Source organism: Zalophus californianus, chromosome 6, assembly GCF_009762305.2.
Source record: "Zalophus californianus isolate mZalCal1 chromosome 6, mZalCal1.pri.v2, whole genome shotgun sequence".
NCBI lineage: Eukaryota > Metazoa > Chordata > Mammalia > Carnivora > Otariidae > Zalophus > Zalophus californianus.
In genome coordinates this window covers 105,521,780-105,538,181 of record NC_045600.1, presented here as the reverse complement: position 1 = coordinate 105,538,181, position 16,402 = coordinate 105,521,780, and the positions used below count along the sequence as shown (strand labels likewise).

The window sequence follows — 16,402 nt, the reverse complement described above, 5'->3', positions numbered from 1 at the left end:
CAGAGCCAGACATGGGGCTTGGTCCCAGGACCCTGAGACCAGGACCCGAGCAGAAACCAAGAGTTGGACACCCAACTGACTGTGCCACCCAGCCACCCTGAAGTAGCTTTCTTTAAATACTCATTTTTGTGTTCTATGCGTAGTACTTCTTTTTTCAGCTCTCTCCTTTTTTGCTCCTCCTCCTAAAAGAGAAAGGGAAAACACTATTAACTATACTGGAATTAAAATAAAAAATAGGGGCACCTGGGTGGCTCAGTCGTTAAGCATCTGCCTTCAGCTCAGGTCATAATCCCAGGGTCCTGGGATCGAACCCCACGTCGGGCTCCCTGATCAGCGGGAGGCCTGCTTCTCCCTCTCCCACTTTCCCTGCTTGTGTTTCCTCTCTTGCTGTCTCTCTCTGTAAAATAAATAAATAAAATCTTTTAAAAAATAAATAATAAATTTTTAAAAAAGAAAGGGAAAACAGCATTCTCCTATCTCCATTTTTCATTCATTCATTCAGCAAATAGTCATTGAGTTCCTACTATGTAACAGGTACTATTCTAGGCAGTGAGGATACCATAGTGAACAAATCAGACTAATGTCCCACCCTCATGGAGTTTAATGAGGAAAATAATAAATGACTAGACATATAAATGATACAATTTAATATAATGGATATGCTATGAATAATTATTGGGAAAGAGGATGGCAAAGAGGCTAAAATGGGAGTTCTGTTAAGAAGTTCAGGGAAGGTCTCTGAGGGTATGTAAGATGAGTGAACCACCTTAAAGACCTGAGGGAAGAACATTCCAGACAGAGGGAACAGTAAATGTCAAGGTCCTGGGGATTAGAATCAAGTTGGTGTAGTTGATAATAAGGTTAGAGTATAGTACACAAGCAGGGATTTGGTATGAGATGAGGTCAGAGAAAAAGCCAATGGCCAGATAATATAAGGTCTTAAAAGGCAATGGTAAGGATCTTAGAATAAGATCTAAACTCTTTACTATTAGAGGGAGCTAAGCTATAAAGTCTTATGTAATTTACATTTTAAAACCATCCCTCCGCTATTGTGTGAATAGACTGTAGGAGGACAAGAGTAGAAACAGGAAGACCAGTTTGGCAGTTGTTACAGAGGTACTGAATATCCAGAAATTCAAAAAGAGAAGATTCTCTACACATAGCACACACACCCCAGTTTATCCTAATAAATGCTCAGTATGTATTTACTGTATGAAGATGGTGTCGATTCTTATTTAAGTGGCTGATTTGGTTTTCCTGTTGGTTTCAGCCAAAAAAAACTTTTCATTTGTAGGGGGCTTGGGTGGCTCAGTCTGTTAAGTGTCCCACTCTTGGTTTCAGCTCAGGTCATGGTCTCACAGTTGTGAGATTGAGCCCTGCTTGTGAGATGGAGCCCTGCATAGATCTCCATGCTCACTGGGGAGTCTGCTTGGTATTCTCTATCTCCCTCTTCCTCTGCCCCTCACCCCCCCACTCGCTCGCATGCTCACTCTCTCTAAATAAATCCTAAAAAAAAAAAAAAGCTTTTTTCATTTTTGACAGAACTTTTTTTGTCATTGTTTAACGTCTATCTTAGTGTCCACCAAACCCTGAACTTCTCTAAGTTTCTCTCTACTAATTAAAGTCCTCTTTTGGGGGCACCTGGCTGGCTCAATCAAAGAGCATGTGACTCTTGATCTCTGGGTCATGAGTTCAAGCTCCATGTTGGATGTAGAGATTACTTAAATAAATAAAAAACAAAAAAAAAATGAAGTCCTCTTTTCACTAGTTTATTTCTGTTGAGGCACTAAACCACATTTAATTCCTCAGTCATTTGGAAGTATGATAGATAGTATGATAAGTGATTTAAGAATTATCCTACCTTTTGCATTGATTTGTATAACAGGAAAAAGGAAGCTGGACTGGTCACAGTTTTTCATTAAAATACTAAATTTTTCTGCTGCTGGTCAGGGACAATCCCAGAAGAGACGGGTAGGGAATAAAAATGATCTTATTTATTCTTGTCTCTGTAATTTGAATGACACAGTTCTTCAGAGTAGCAGTAATTATTTTAGTTACTTTTTCTATGGGGTAGGTTAAGTCTCTTGTCTCATATGTAAAGAATACCTTGGTTACAGTTTTAAAGTCTTTAGTTGCTCAGTAATTGCCCTGAACCTTGAGTGTGAAGTTAAAAAAGAAAAAGAAACCACATAAACATGAGAAATTTAAGTTAATTTAAAAATAAGTCAGGGAGAGGGGGAAATAGGGAGTTGTTAATCACCGAGCACAAAGTCTCAGTTATGCAAGATGAAAAGTTCTAGAGATCTGTACAACACTGTCCTATAGTTAATGATACTGTAGTGTACATTTAAAATTTTGTTAAGAGGGTACATCTTGTGATAAGTGTTCTTGCCACAAGAAAATAAAATTTCATTTTAAAAGCAAAATAATACAAAAAATTCAGGCTTTCTACTTTTCACAGCATCCTATCTCTTTTGCTTTTTTATGCTACCATATAATACATTTCACTGAAGTTGTATTTTTTCCTCAGGTGCAGTTGGTGAATAATCGGTTTAAAGGAGTCAAGTATTTCCGCTTGAATACCCTAGCCTCTCTGGGTTATGTGGTTGTAGTGATAGACAACAGGGGATCCTGTCACCGAGGGCTTAAATTTGAAGGCGCCTTTAAATACAAAATGGTGTGTGAGCATACAAACATTTTTCTTTTATTAAAGACATTTACATTTTCTGGTTCATTGTTTGGTGTGAAATCTCAGCAAGTTGGGGGAAGGGGCTGTGAGTGAGAGAGATGGGGGGAAAGAGAGTGAGAGTGTGTGTGTGTGTGTGTGTGTGTGTCTATGTGTTAGAGTTCAGGGGTGGGAGGGAAGATGCAACTTGATATTCACTAGGCTAGCTCACGTCTGCCTGTCTACCTGTATATAACTTTGGGGAGCTGAGATAGAACCACTTTTACACAGAAATACCCTTTCTTTCTATGATGTATATCCAGCTTAGCCAGAAAGCAGCACCATAGTTTTCAGCATCCTGTGCCCTATTGAGAGGAATAATTGAGATTTGTTCTGTCCTCTGTGAAGAGAGAAACCAACTGGTTAGTGCCTTCCTTGTGACAAGCCTCTTTCTCTCTACAGGAAGCTTTAAATGCTACCTTTTAGAGATGCCCCATGTCCTTTCTGCTGCTTTGGGAAATGATGAGAATCCGATGTTCCTTTTACACAGTAAGGCAGTTACTGTGTTTGCCAGTGTATTGGACATGCTGAGTAAGACATGGGATTTTCTCCCACAGCCAGTTCTTTGACCTTATGTTGTATTCTCATGTAAGTTTTTTTGTTTTTATTTTTGTTTTTGGCTCAGTAAAGGAGATTGTGTGCACTGGCAGGCCTAGTAATACAGATAGGGTGGTGGTGGTAGGAATTAGGACTTAATAGGATTTAAATAGCGTGTGTTCAGTTCCTAGAAGTAGATGGTGGGGAAATAGAATAAGACCTCAGGAGTGATTCCTTCTGCTTTACTGCATTAAGTTTTAAAAAGAAGTAAAATTAGTCAACCACTTAAGGGGGCTAATTTTTTGTCTTTGGGTATAGGAAGGCTTGTTACAAGGAAGATGCTGACCTCTTAGCAGACAACAGAACAAATGGAAAGGGGAAATACCCATATAGCAAGGAACAGTTTGGGTCTCAGTAGGAAAGAACTTTGTGGCTAAGGGGTAGCTAAACTCTAGGACTGGCTAGCAGCAGAAGCTATAGTCCCCTATCTCTAAATAGAGTTAAAAAAATTTTTTTCGGGCAACAGAATCTCAATCAATAATGAATTATTAAAAAATACTACAGGTATTTTTAGTGAAAACCATTTATCAGCTTTAAAAACACTCTGATAATGAGACTTTATTCATCAGAATCAGTGAAATGTTCTGCCTTTTTTGACAGGGTCAAATAGAAATTGACGATCAGGTGGAAGGACTCCAGTATCTAGCTTCTCAATATGATTTCATTGACTTAGATCGTGTGGGCATCCATGGCTGGTCCTATGGAGGATACCTGTCCCTGATGGCATTAATGCAGAGGTCAGATATCTTCAGGGTATGTGGTTTCCTATTGTATTTCTTTTTGCAATAGGGGTAGAATTTTCAATAAATTGAGGATATGAGAAAGTGCCTATTTTCTGAAGGTTTACAGAGTTGACAATATTATGGAATGTTAGGATTTGTGTATCTAACAGTCATGTGAGATAATAGATGTATCTTGTCAACTTGTGAGAGCCATGTGAGATATATATTTACATATCTATCTATCTATCTATCTATATATTAAAAAACACTTGTCAACTTGATGACCAGTTGTTGGCTATTTATAGACATGCCAAAGATTATGGGAGATAGTCATGATTAGTAAAACACACGCGCACACGTGCACATATTGGATTGTAATTACTTATTTAATTGCTGGACTGCAAGCTCTGATGTCAGGGACTTGCGTGCCCTTCACATCACTGTATCCTCAGTAGCCAAGCACAATGCGTGACACATAGTAGGTCTTAAGTAAATCTTTATTGAATGAATAACATATTAAATATATAAATGACGATTACAATTTTATAAACAACTTCCTAGAGAAATATGTTAGAAGGAAATAATAAATATGCCAAAAGTTGTTAAGAGAATGGCAATTATGAAGTGTTCTTCTTTACTATTTTAATAACATGATTTTTTTCTTACAGTGAAAAATAATTTTAAGAATGAAAATGATAGGGTTTTTGTTCTTGCATGTATATTCGGATAATCTTTATAATAACCACAAAATAAACTCTGAAAACTGCCATAATTTTACCAGGCTTGCAGCTGTCAAGAAAGTAATTAGAATATTTAAGTATAAAACTGTGAGTGCGAACCTTAAAATGAGGAAAGTGTTTAGTGCTTAAATGTATTTCATTCATTGTTAAAAATTCTGTACTGCCAGCAGAGGCTAAAAGAGAAGAAAGAAATGACTGCTTTTCCTATATAAAGCTGACACTTGTCACACTTTTTTTCCCCAGCAGCAGGAATGAGTTTACACTGAGGCATTCACATGTTCTAGTTCAGTCTCCCCTTTTCACAAAGGGGCCCCAGTGTATATTTCAACTAGCCCAGGTTAAGGGTTTGATATGTGGCATGCCTGTGGGACATGAAGCTCACTGACTGACAAAGTATCAAATTCTTGACCTTGGCACTCCACTTTGATTTTCTGAGTTGCCTGAGACCATGTATGCCCCAGTTGTGGGGCTAAAGCCTAAGGATAATTTTAGCCTATAAATTTGCAGTTACACGTTCTCATTGCTAGCCATTCTTTTTTGGACCACACTTGACTATTATTGTTGTCTTCTGTAGGTTGCTATTGCTGGGGCCCCAGTTACTCTGTGGATCTTCTATGATACAGGTTACACAGAACGTTATATGGGCCACCCTGACCAAAATGAACAGGGCTATTACTTAGGATCTGTGGCCATGCAAGCAGAAAAGTTTCCCTCTGAGTAAGTTCAAGCTTTAAAATTCAGATTATAAATTTAAAATTGTAGTGTTAAAATTTGTCTTTAATAACAATGAAAACCTCAAATACTGCAAAACCAAGACTAATATTTTAAAGATTTTATTTATTTATTTGACAGAGAGAGAGACAACGAGAGAGGGAACACAAGCAGGGGGAGTGGGAGAGGGAGAAGCAGGCTCCTCGCTGAGCAAGGAGCCCGATGCGGGGCTCAATCCCAGGACCCTGGGATCATGACCTGAGCTGAAGGCAGACGCTCAACGACTGAGCCACCCAGGCACCCCAAGACTAATATTATATAGACGACTCAAATGGCATGGCTATTTCTCAAAGCTGAATTACAGGCCAGTTCACCTAACCTGGTTTTTTTACAAGTTATATTTGAAGCAATTACTGTGCTGAAAGAAGTAAACTATATAACTGTTTCAAGGTGGAAAAAATTCTCTTTCTGCTTAAATATATTCTATAGACAATGTTTATGATTTTTCTTTCCCTAGGTACATGCTATGATTATTGATAGATGCTAATATCATCATAAGAAATAGAACACATAATTTTTCATTATATGTAGTATCTGGTTACTATATTATAAATTTATTATTGAAAATGTTGAATTCTCGGGGCTCCTGGGTGGCTCAGTCATTGGTCGTCTGCCTTTGGCTCAGGTCGTGGTCCCGGAGTCCTGGGATCGAGCCCTGAGTCAGGCTCCCTGCTCGGCGGGGAGTCTGCTTCTCCCTCTCCCACTCCCTCTGCTTGTGCTCTCTCTCTCTCTCAAATAAATAAATAAAATCTTTAAAAAAATAAAAATAAAAAAACAAAATACTGAATTCTTATTTTAATATTACATTATAAGGAAGTTAACTATTATTAACTATATTACTATATAGTTATATTTGTTTTTATGTAATTGTATATTATATAACTATATATAGTTGTATATATTACATAACTACAATATTAACTAATAGTTAATTGTGATCAGAGGGGTTAAGTGGTTTTCCCAAGTACTCTATTTTGCCTAATCCTGTGATATTTCCATTTCTCTAGACCAAATCGTTTACTACTTTTACATGGATTCTTGGATGAGAATGTCCATTTTGCACACACCAGTATATTACTGAGTTTTTTAGTGAGGGCTGGAAAGCCATATGATTTACAGGTGAGTTCTTCATTTTCTGATTGAAGTAAGTAGTGATTAGTGATTGATTACTTTGAAATATAATAACCTATGGAGTAGGGCTGAATTTTCAGCTGTGGCCACTCTCTGCTTAAAAGATCTAAAGTCATAGGCATAGTTAGTAGTGCCTCTGTTTGGGTAAAAATTAAGATTTTGTTGAAGTTGGGCCTATTGAATTATATAACTTGTGTATCTGTAACTGCTTTCAATTTGTAATCATGGAAAAGATGACAGGAGTCCATTCAGTATCCCCTTTGCTTTTCTTTACATGGTCTTTTAATTTTTATTTTATATTGACATTGGAATAGAAAGCCACAAGTTAACCACCTCTATTGCTCCATTACTCAAAAAAAGGTTTTAAAAGATAACCTATTCGTTTCTTCCACCTTTGTACTTCTTTCACAGATTATGTGCTCATAAGAAATGAAAAATATTACTTTTTCCTCATTTATGTTTCAGTTGACATTTACGTAGATAAACTATGAGCTATTTGTCTGTAGCAGCAGTTTTCAAGCATTTTGGTCTCAGGACCCCTATGCACACCAAAGAGCTTTCATTTATGTGGGTTGTGTCTTTCAGTATTTCCATAAAAGATACTAAAACTAAGAAAATGTTTGTTTTGTTTTTTTAAAAGTTTATTTAAGTAATCTCTACACCCATTGTGGAACTCGAACTCACGACCTGAGATCAAGAGCCACATGCTCTTCCAACTGAGCCAGTGAGGTACCCCCAAAACTAAGAAAAATTTAAAATATTTTTTAAAAAACCGTAATAAACTATTATGTGTTAACACAAATCACAGTTTTTGTGGGGGAGAAAAACTATTTTCCGAAACAAAAAAAAAAATAGAGAAATAGCATTGTTTTCTTACATTTTTGTAAAATCCCTTTAATGTTTGACTTAAGGAAGACACCTGGATTTTCATATCTGCTTCCACATGCAATCTGTTGGGAAGTGTTATTTTGGCTAAAGAATACAGTAGTTTCCCATTATGTGCAGTTTTGCTTTCTGAGGTTTCAGTTAACCCTCAGTCAGCCGAGGTCCAGAAGCAGATGATCGCTGGGACGCCTGGATGGCTCAGTCTGTTAAGCATCGGACTCTTGGTTTCTTCTTAGGTCATGGTCTCAGGGCTGTGAGATGGAGCCCCATGTCGGGCTCCAAGCTGGATGTGGGGCCTGCTTAGAATTTTCTCTCTCCCTCTGCCCCTCCCACCGCACACTCTCTCTCTCTCTCTCTCAAAAAAAAAAAAAAAAAGACACATATGATCCTCTTTCTGACGTAGTGTCTGGTCACTAGTGGCCCTAACACTATATCACAGTGCCTGTGTCATTCACTCCACTTCGTCTCATCACGTAAGCACTTTATCACCTCACATCGTCCCAGGATGAACGAGCAATAGTACAAGATATTTTGAGAGAGAGAGACCACATTCAGGTAACTTTTATTATAGTATGTTGTTATGATTGTTTTATTATCAGTTACTGTTTTTAATCTCTTACTGTACCTAATTTATAAACTAAACTTCATCATAGGTATGTATGTATGGGGAAAAAAACAGTATCTATAGGGTTTGGTACTATCTGCAGTTTCAGGCATCCAATATTGGTCCTGGAATGTGTCCCCTGTGGATAAGGGGGGGGACTACTGTGTGAAGAAAATTCAGCCTCACAGAATATGTAGCTAGGAAAGGGGAGGAATATGTTAGCTTTTACAGATAATTGTGGATATTCTTCTTGGAAATTACACCAAAACTGGACAGGTCTTAGTTTCTTAAAGGTTAGTTTTAGTGTGGAATCTGACACCATATCTAAAACATTTCATACTGTGTTACATTAAAATATGTTGGAGCTTGTATTTCTGATGGATCTTTCACACATACATGGGTCATCTGGAAAATATTGCTTCACTGTATAACATCAGTCTTCTCAGTATTGACTGATTTCATTATACAGTATTTTTAAAATCACATATATTAATATTACACCCCTGATCCCATCAGAAGTCTGTAAGTTTGGGGAAGCTCATGAGCTAGTAGTGGTAGATGCAAGTTTTCCAAAATTCTAATTTTTACTTAAAAGCTCAAAATTTATCATTGGTGACGAATATTGTCAGTGTTGTCCTTGAAGTGACCAGCTCACTTCATTCATTTTTTAAGCAAATGTTTGCCAAATACCCAAATCTGAATCACCATAGTTGTCAGTCATTCAAGTTGAAAATGGGAGTTCCATTTAAGAAGTGGTAGTTTGGCTTGCAACTCGATTTCATAAGTGCTTTTCTTTTAGACATCCTATAGCAAAAGTGCTTTCTGCTTTGTTCCCATTTATCACCACAGAACATGTAAAAAGACATCTATTCAAGGGTTGCAATTTAATAAACTTTTGTTTTTTACTACAAGTGTGTGGTAGTGAAGAATACGGTGACATCCAGTACAATTTAATGTCACTGCCTTGATTCATGCTAAGGCACTGGAACTGTTACCCATCATTGCTTTTGCATTATTAGTGCAAATGCCAACACAGTGAATAAAGGCAAATTGTTCTGAAAGTGGTTTTGACCTGTGTATACCTCAAAAGGCTTCTGAGGACCCCAGAAGTCTCTAGATCACACTGGGAGACCCAGTGACCTATAGATAAATCCTTCTGTAAGCCTTGGGGTGTATAAGGAATGATAAAAAGCGGGGAGGGGCTTTTACATTGGATATATGTGTGTAATATCTTGGAGAGGCTGTGCTCCATATTATTGATCCTGTTGAAACTCTGTGGAAAACTTTGGAAGGAAATGTATTATTAAATTCTCACTTTCTGTATTTTGATTTTTGTTGTTGTTTAAGATCTATCCTCAGGAGAGACACAGCATAAGAGTCCCTGAATCTGGAGAACATTATGAACTGCATCTTTTGCACTACCTTCAAGAAAACCTTGGATCGCGTATTGCTGCTCTGAAAGTGATATAATTTTGACCTGTGTAGAACTCTGGTATACACTGGCTGTTTAACCAAATGAGGAGGTTTAATCGATAGAAAACATGGAATTGATCATCACATTTTGGTACCTGCCATATAACATCTACTTCTGAAAGTATATTTGGTGCCATTGCAGGCATCTCCAGCTTGTGGGTAGTAATCTAATACCTTAACCATACACATACAAAATTGAACGACATATTTCTAAAGGACCCAGCAATACCATGAGAATTACTGAAAGAAATAAGACATTAGCACCATGTATCCATACTACCTTATTTTCACTTCTTAATAGCATTATAAACCTCATGGACTTAATTAGTGTATTTTTACAGTATACTTCTGAGTTTGTTAAAATATGATGATATTAGTGATTGGTTTGGTTCAATTCCAGAAACTCTGACTAGTTACAGATTTGATAGCACTTAAACGTAATTGAATAGCTTACGCTTCATTGCTTGGGGTGTATCCAGCATGTTATGAACTAATCACTATTAAACCTATGACTTAACCAGTCATTAATGATTTTTCAAGGATAATTTAGTGGCCTCCTAAAAACACTTATTTTGTTTCATTCAAGCTCTGACCAATTTTAGCCAATTTCAGCTGTATCTAGTATAAATAGTTTTCTCTGATGATATGACAGAGTGGGTTTTTCCTTTCATAAAAAGGCAAGTAACTGTACATGTAGCATGGTTTAATTAGTCTTATAATATTGATAATTACAGGCAGAAAAATTTTAATCAAATGGTTAGAGCTTAAATATTTGCAGGCAATTTCTTCTCCTTTAAGAAAAGAGAAAAGTACACATTAACTTGTACTCTTCAGAAAATTTAGTGGGGCCAGTTTCCATTGGGTATTTCCTTACTGAAATGTTCCGGAGTTCTAGGGTGATGGAAGGGAATCGTGGTAGGGTGGGAGATACCGGGAGTGGATAATGACAGGGAGAAGAAAAGGAGAGGATCTGCTTAAGAACTAAGTAGAAGTAAAATTTGACCAAAAATCCTCATGAAAAAGTTAGGGGGGTGAAATTTAAACTGCTAGAATGTTAGTTAAGGAAACCAGAATGAAGAATCACTGTCTTGCCAACACAGTTACAGACTAACATTATTCAGGGAGGAAAAGTTCCTTATTTTTCTAATTCTCATTTTTTGTTACTTTCATCTTAATTTTGGTAACCTTACAAATTTAAACATTTTAAATTATTTGAACATCGTTTAGATATTGTGAGCTTAAAGTAAAGAGGTTTCCAAACCACCTCTTCACCATAAACTGATCCCAGGCAAGCCATGGCTCTATTTTTAAGTGTTCAGAGCCTCTGAGCAATGTCTTAAATGACCATGACATTTTCCTGGTTTAGCCCTAGCAGTCGACTGTTAAGGGAGCTCATAGGCTTTCAGGTGCTGATTGGAATCTGTCATCTTAGAGTCTTGGGGTGTTGTTGGGTCACATTGCCAGCGGCAGGGAAGGCACCTATGAGTTTGACCCTTTTTATCACAAGCCTCAGTGTTTGGAAAGTTGTTTCCAGTACTTTTAAACAACGCTCTAAGAAAAATTGCTCTTTTTCTTTCTCACCACTACGGAGAGTAGATTTCTCCCATAGAGAGCACAGCCTCCATTAGTAAGGGTGATGACTGTACATCGGAGGTGAATTCATCATTGAGAGCCAGGTGGGAGGTGGGCGAGGCCTAGAAATGGCAGGGTGACCTGGTGGTTCTGTCCTTGGGAAGGGGATTGGGTTTTGCTGTTTGTGTATTTATACTGTATCATAGGTACCACACTTTTCCTTATTGTCTGTGTATGTATTGATTTTCTTGTTTATGATATTTTCCCATGCCAAGGTGTGTTTATATTTTTTTCAATGTTAAATTAAATTGATTTGGGTAATTTTTCTTCCCAAGAAAGTATTTTCCCCCTTGATTTAACTATATCTCTGACTATCGAAGGTGGTTTTTGTGATCTGATTGGCCTCCAGGGATCTATCCTTATATAATATGCAGAATGGAGATGGTAGACAGTGGTTTTTAGACATCTCCTCATTTGAAACCTCTTACCCGTTAAGGCTGTTTCTTCAAAATGGCATCTCTCATTTTACCAAAACAAACCCAAAAGAACCTCAAGTACTCTTGAATTCACCAGTGTTTTCCTTTTGCATCTTGCCTGTCCTTTCCTCATATGACAAGGGATGCCTCTGTTATAATCCCCCGTTCATTAAATGCCATTCTCCTTCTATAGGGGGAAAATACATGACTGAATTCAGGTGCAGAAAGACAGTTGGATGAGTTTCATTTTAAAAACTGACATGGAAAACATCATAGTCATTTCAAGCAATCAGTAGAAATCTCACTAAAACTCTTTGTACCCTGTCTATGGGTAATATCTTAAAAGGCTAAGAGTATATAAAAGTAGCAATACTTTTTGGTAAGAGCCAAAAAGCACTGGTTTAAACATCACATGGGGTGGGTTTTGCAGGCTTGATAAATAGGTGCACTTGAGCAACCATCTACAGGTATAGTTGCTTATGCATTGTTGAGCAGTGGGACTCAGAATCTAAGATTCATCTGGGATGCTTATTACTAAAAAGAAATGCAGTCTTAAATTTACTCTTAGAAGTTTGGATTTGGTTGATTTGGGTGGAGACCGGGAATCTGCATTTCTAACAGCCTTTCCAGGGTGATTCTAAAGTTGTTTGTGGGCTACTTTCACAAAGTCTTCTGTAGAGAATGGAATCGGATTGAGAAAATAAGAGGTGATTTTTACACTGGACTCATTTACAAACACCTAAAGCAATAGCCAATGTAGCTGCTCATCTGTGCTCACTCTTGGGCCCTTCTCACTCTGAAGGAAGCAGAAGGTATCGTGAACTGTGTATCCTCTTTGGGGATTCATTTTGGAATGAAGGTTCTTCCCTCGATGCTGTAGCTGGCTCATTTCGAAAGCCTCATACCAGAGGATGAAGTCACAATGCATGCATTACTTTTTAACAGGTTGAGATATAGATACTGATGCTTACTTTTTTTTACTACTTGTTTTATTCCTTACAGAAGGTGTATCCCACCTGTCTGTAATGTAATTCTCTCTTTAGGTGGAATGACTCCTGTAAGATCTCTCACTATTGTAGAATCACAAATTTTTCAAGCTATTATCTTTGATATAACCTAATGTTCTCATTGGTTAGAGGAGGAACCTACATAGAGAGAGAGGAGAAAATATACCCATGGCCATGCGGCCAGTTAGTGTTCAGTTGGTACTAGACTCCATCCAGATGCCCTGACTCATGGTAGCTTAAATGATATGTAGAAAAGGCAAATTTTTAAAGAAGTATTTATTAATATATTCCTATGAAACATTTTAAAGATAACATAAAATGGTTAATTTTTCCATTCTAAAGTAAATGCTAAGCATGCTTATTAATGAAGCAGTACTTCTAATTAGTATATGACATTCTGAAGTTAAAACTGTTACACTAAGTGTGTCTTCCTAGTAGTGGGGGATTTGGGAATTGGGATTTAGAATAGAGTGCTTGCTTAAGCCTGGGAGCCTAACTTAGAGCTATTTGAAGTAAGAAAAGAGACATGGCCGTATCTAAACTAAGAGATTGCAGGTGAGTGTCCATTCCCAGCAGACATAAAGGAATAAGGAAACTTCCCTGACTCCCACTTTCCCAACCCTACCTGGCCTCACCTCTCCGTCTTGCAGCCTACAATATGGAGACATGTCAGTGCAAGGGTGCTGGCTCCTGCTTTTCTTCTTTTGTCAAGAGACAGTTCTGGGTAATCCTTTCAGAAGTCCCTCACAGAGGGGAAAAGTAGTATTTGTATGTTTATTTTTGAATAACCCAAATACAAATTTATGTTGTATTCAGCACAATTGGAGTTCAGGTGTTTAATTTTGGAACATGAAGTGCCTGCTGTTTTAAGCATTGACTTGTATAAAAGGAATTGCATGTCTCACTCCAGTAAGTTTATGGGTTTTCTCATTTTCAGCTACATGGCTTTTAATCATGTAAAGTGAAACATTAGTTTTGTTGCATTTTATTACAGGTTCTTTGTTGCAATAAAGATGCTGCTACAATTAATTGATGTAAATGTTCCTTCCCCCCTACCCCTTCCCTATTTATAGTCTTGCCTTGATTAGTGGCAACTGTGGAGTGATTAATACACACGAACAAGGTCATGTGTTTGCAGTGGAGAAAGGAAGACTGCAAGGTGATTACCAGGGGTTTCCAGTAGAAACACCAGCCAAAAATGCATCCGAACCCAAGGGGAGGCGTGCAGGGAACGGTTCTGTGCCTCCAAGTGGTTCCCAGCAGCCGGCCATTTGTACTGCAGGGGTGGGGTGGGTGGTGCCTGGAGCCAGTGATTAGCATGTCCTTCCTGAGCAGCTGGGATTTTCTCAGGGATGCTACCTGGAGTTTCCAAATAGTGGTCTCTGAGTGCTCCCTGGGAAATTTCAAGGAAGTTCAGTGTAATACTTTTTGCAGAGGTTTCTTTGACAGTTCTCTGGTCTGTTGAAGCTGTACTGGGGAAGGGGGAGAGAGAAGCAGATGAACCCCTCTAAAATTAGTAAATTTGGGGTTTGTCTGATAATCCTTCCAGCACAGGCACTTAATCTGGATTCTCTAACCCACTGAAGTGGTATGCAAAATATTGCTTGGCAATATTTTGGAAGTGCATTCTGGGGAGAAAGGCTTTGGCTTCTCCAGATTCTCAAAGGGAGGATGATCCCCCAAGAAGATCCACTGCTGTATTAGCTATTAGGTTTGTAACCTTTTAATTTTTAAACATTATTATTTTTTAATGCACCCTTTATTTGGGAGGGAGCGAGAGAGCATGAGCAGGGGGAGGGGCAGAGGGAGAAGCAGACTCCCCGCTGAGCAGGTAGCTGGATGTGGGGCTTGATCCCCACGTCCTGGATCATGACCTGAGCTGAAGGCAAACGCTCAACTGCAGGCGCCCCAAATGCCCCCTTTATTTAAGTACACTCTACCCCCAACGTAAGACTTGAACTCACAACCCCAAGATTTGAGTCGTATGTTCTAGGGACTGAGCCAGCCAGGCGCCCCAGGGTCTTACATCTTTAATTTGTATACAGAAATTATTAGAAATAAAGATGATCCTGGGGCACATCTGTGGCTTAATTGGTTGAGCGTCTGGCTGGATTTCAGCTCAGGTCGTGATCTCAGGGTTGTGGGATGGAGCCCCAAATTGGGCTCCACACTCAGTGGGAACTTTGCTTCTCTCCTCCCTCTTCGTCTGCCCCCCACACACAAATAAATAAAAAATACATCTTAAAAAAAATAAAGATGATCTTTAAACAGGGCAGTGCTGTGGACCAATGCTTCCTAACATTTTCACCTCATGACACACACACAAGAAGGCATTTTTATGACGCTCTGGGATAGACAGGCAGACTGGGTTAACATGTTGAGGCTGCTTGCAGCACGAAGTGACCAGTGAGACCCCCAGGCTCTGAGGCATACATATAATTTCATTTATGGCACTCCAGTTGGGAAACAACTACCTTGGTCTCTCTCTTTTTTTTCCCTTAAGCTTATTTATTTTTTTTAATCACTACACCCAAAGTGGGGCTCAAACTCATCCCAAGATCAAGAGTCACATGCTCTTCTGACTGAGCCAGCTAGGCACCCCTTCCTTGGTGTCTTTAATTCAGCTTAGATCTTTTGCTAATCAAAAATCAGAGGTTTCTAGGGTACCTGGCTGGCTCAGTTGGTAGAGCGTGTGACTGTCTATCTCTGAATTGTGAGTTCGAGCCCCATGTTGGATGTAGAGATTACTTAAAATCTTCAAAAAATAAAAAAAAAAAAATCAGCTTTCAACCTGGCCATAAACATTCTGCAAATACTGTGCTGGAGGTGCAGACATCCCAGTGGCTCTAGGGCTCCAGGGCACCAGAGTCCTATCAGGGCCCTGAAGCCTTTGGATTTCCCTCTGGCTTAACCTCACCCATTCAGGGGTTACGAGGAAACAATGATTGATCCCTTGGTGTTTTGAGGGGGTACAGTTGAAACAACTGCAGTATGAGAATCCCATGATGGTAATTTTATTTTGGGCTTGGAGTGATTTCAGGAATTACCAGGGTTTAAATGTTCATCAGCCTGGTTCTGTCCACAGCTCTGGTGCCCTGGCCTTGCCACCCTGAAAGGGGTTGAGCTCCTGCTGAAATGGAGTAGATGGGGTTCAGCTCTGACTCAGCTGAGTTGTTGAGTTTGCTGTGTGCTCCTTTCTGAAAGATACTCTCTCAATTGGCTCCCAAACTTGCATTCTAGAAATATAAGTTTGGAGAAACAATTAGCCAGTTCTAGGACTCTTCCCCACCCCCCAAGCCCAGTCCCCTGCTGTCCTCACTGGAATGGCCCCCAGCAGAAGTGGCATAGGTTCACATGCTAGTCAAGGGGGACAACTCTGCAGGAAGGTCCACTGGCCAGGTAGGTTCTAGAAACCACACTGGTCTCCTGTAGAATGAACTCTCCATGTTAGCTGGGTTTCTGGGCATATCTGTGGTCATAGTTGCATCCCTAAGCATGCATGTAAATGCTACGGTGTGTAGTTAGGTTGGGTGCTTTAGGATTGGGTGCTTTAGGATGTGATGTCTCGCCAGTTAACTGCTTTGTGTTGTCTCAACTGTCCATTCCTCCTCGTTCCTCAGTCTAGGACCTGTAAGGTCATTCTGGGCAACTGTAGCAGCTCTCTAACTAGCCTGGGTTGGACGTGAAGATTAAGAATTC

General features: G+C 39.0%; 1 protein-coding gene across 4 annotated transcripts in view; it reads left to right on the top strand.

Moving 5' to 3' along the window:
- The window catches only part of DPP8 (dipeptidyl peptidase 8), a 60,928-nt gene extending 47,196 nt beyond the window's left edge, over positions 1-13,732 (top strand). For 3 of the 4 annotated variants that reach the window (XM_027569904.1, XM_027569906.1, XM_027569905.1), the window contains exons 17-21: positions 2,531-2,677; positions 3,923-4,075; positions 5,359-5,501; positions 6,563-6,674; positions 9,523-13,732. In XM_027569904.1, the coding sequence (XP_027425705.1) occupies positions 2,531-2,677; positions 3,923-4,075; positions 5,359-5,501; positions 6,563-6,674; positions 9,523-9,645 (678 nt within the window). In that variant the 3' untranslated portion in view covers positions 9,646-13,732. Of the gene's footprint in view, positions 1-2,530; positions 2,678-3,127; positions 3,314-3,922; positions 4,076-5,358; positions 5,502-6,562; positions 6,675-9,522 lie in introns of those variants that run through there. The other variant, XR_003515673.1, reaches the window with a different exon arrangement.
- Positions 13,733-16,402: the final 2,670 nt, after the last annotated feature.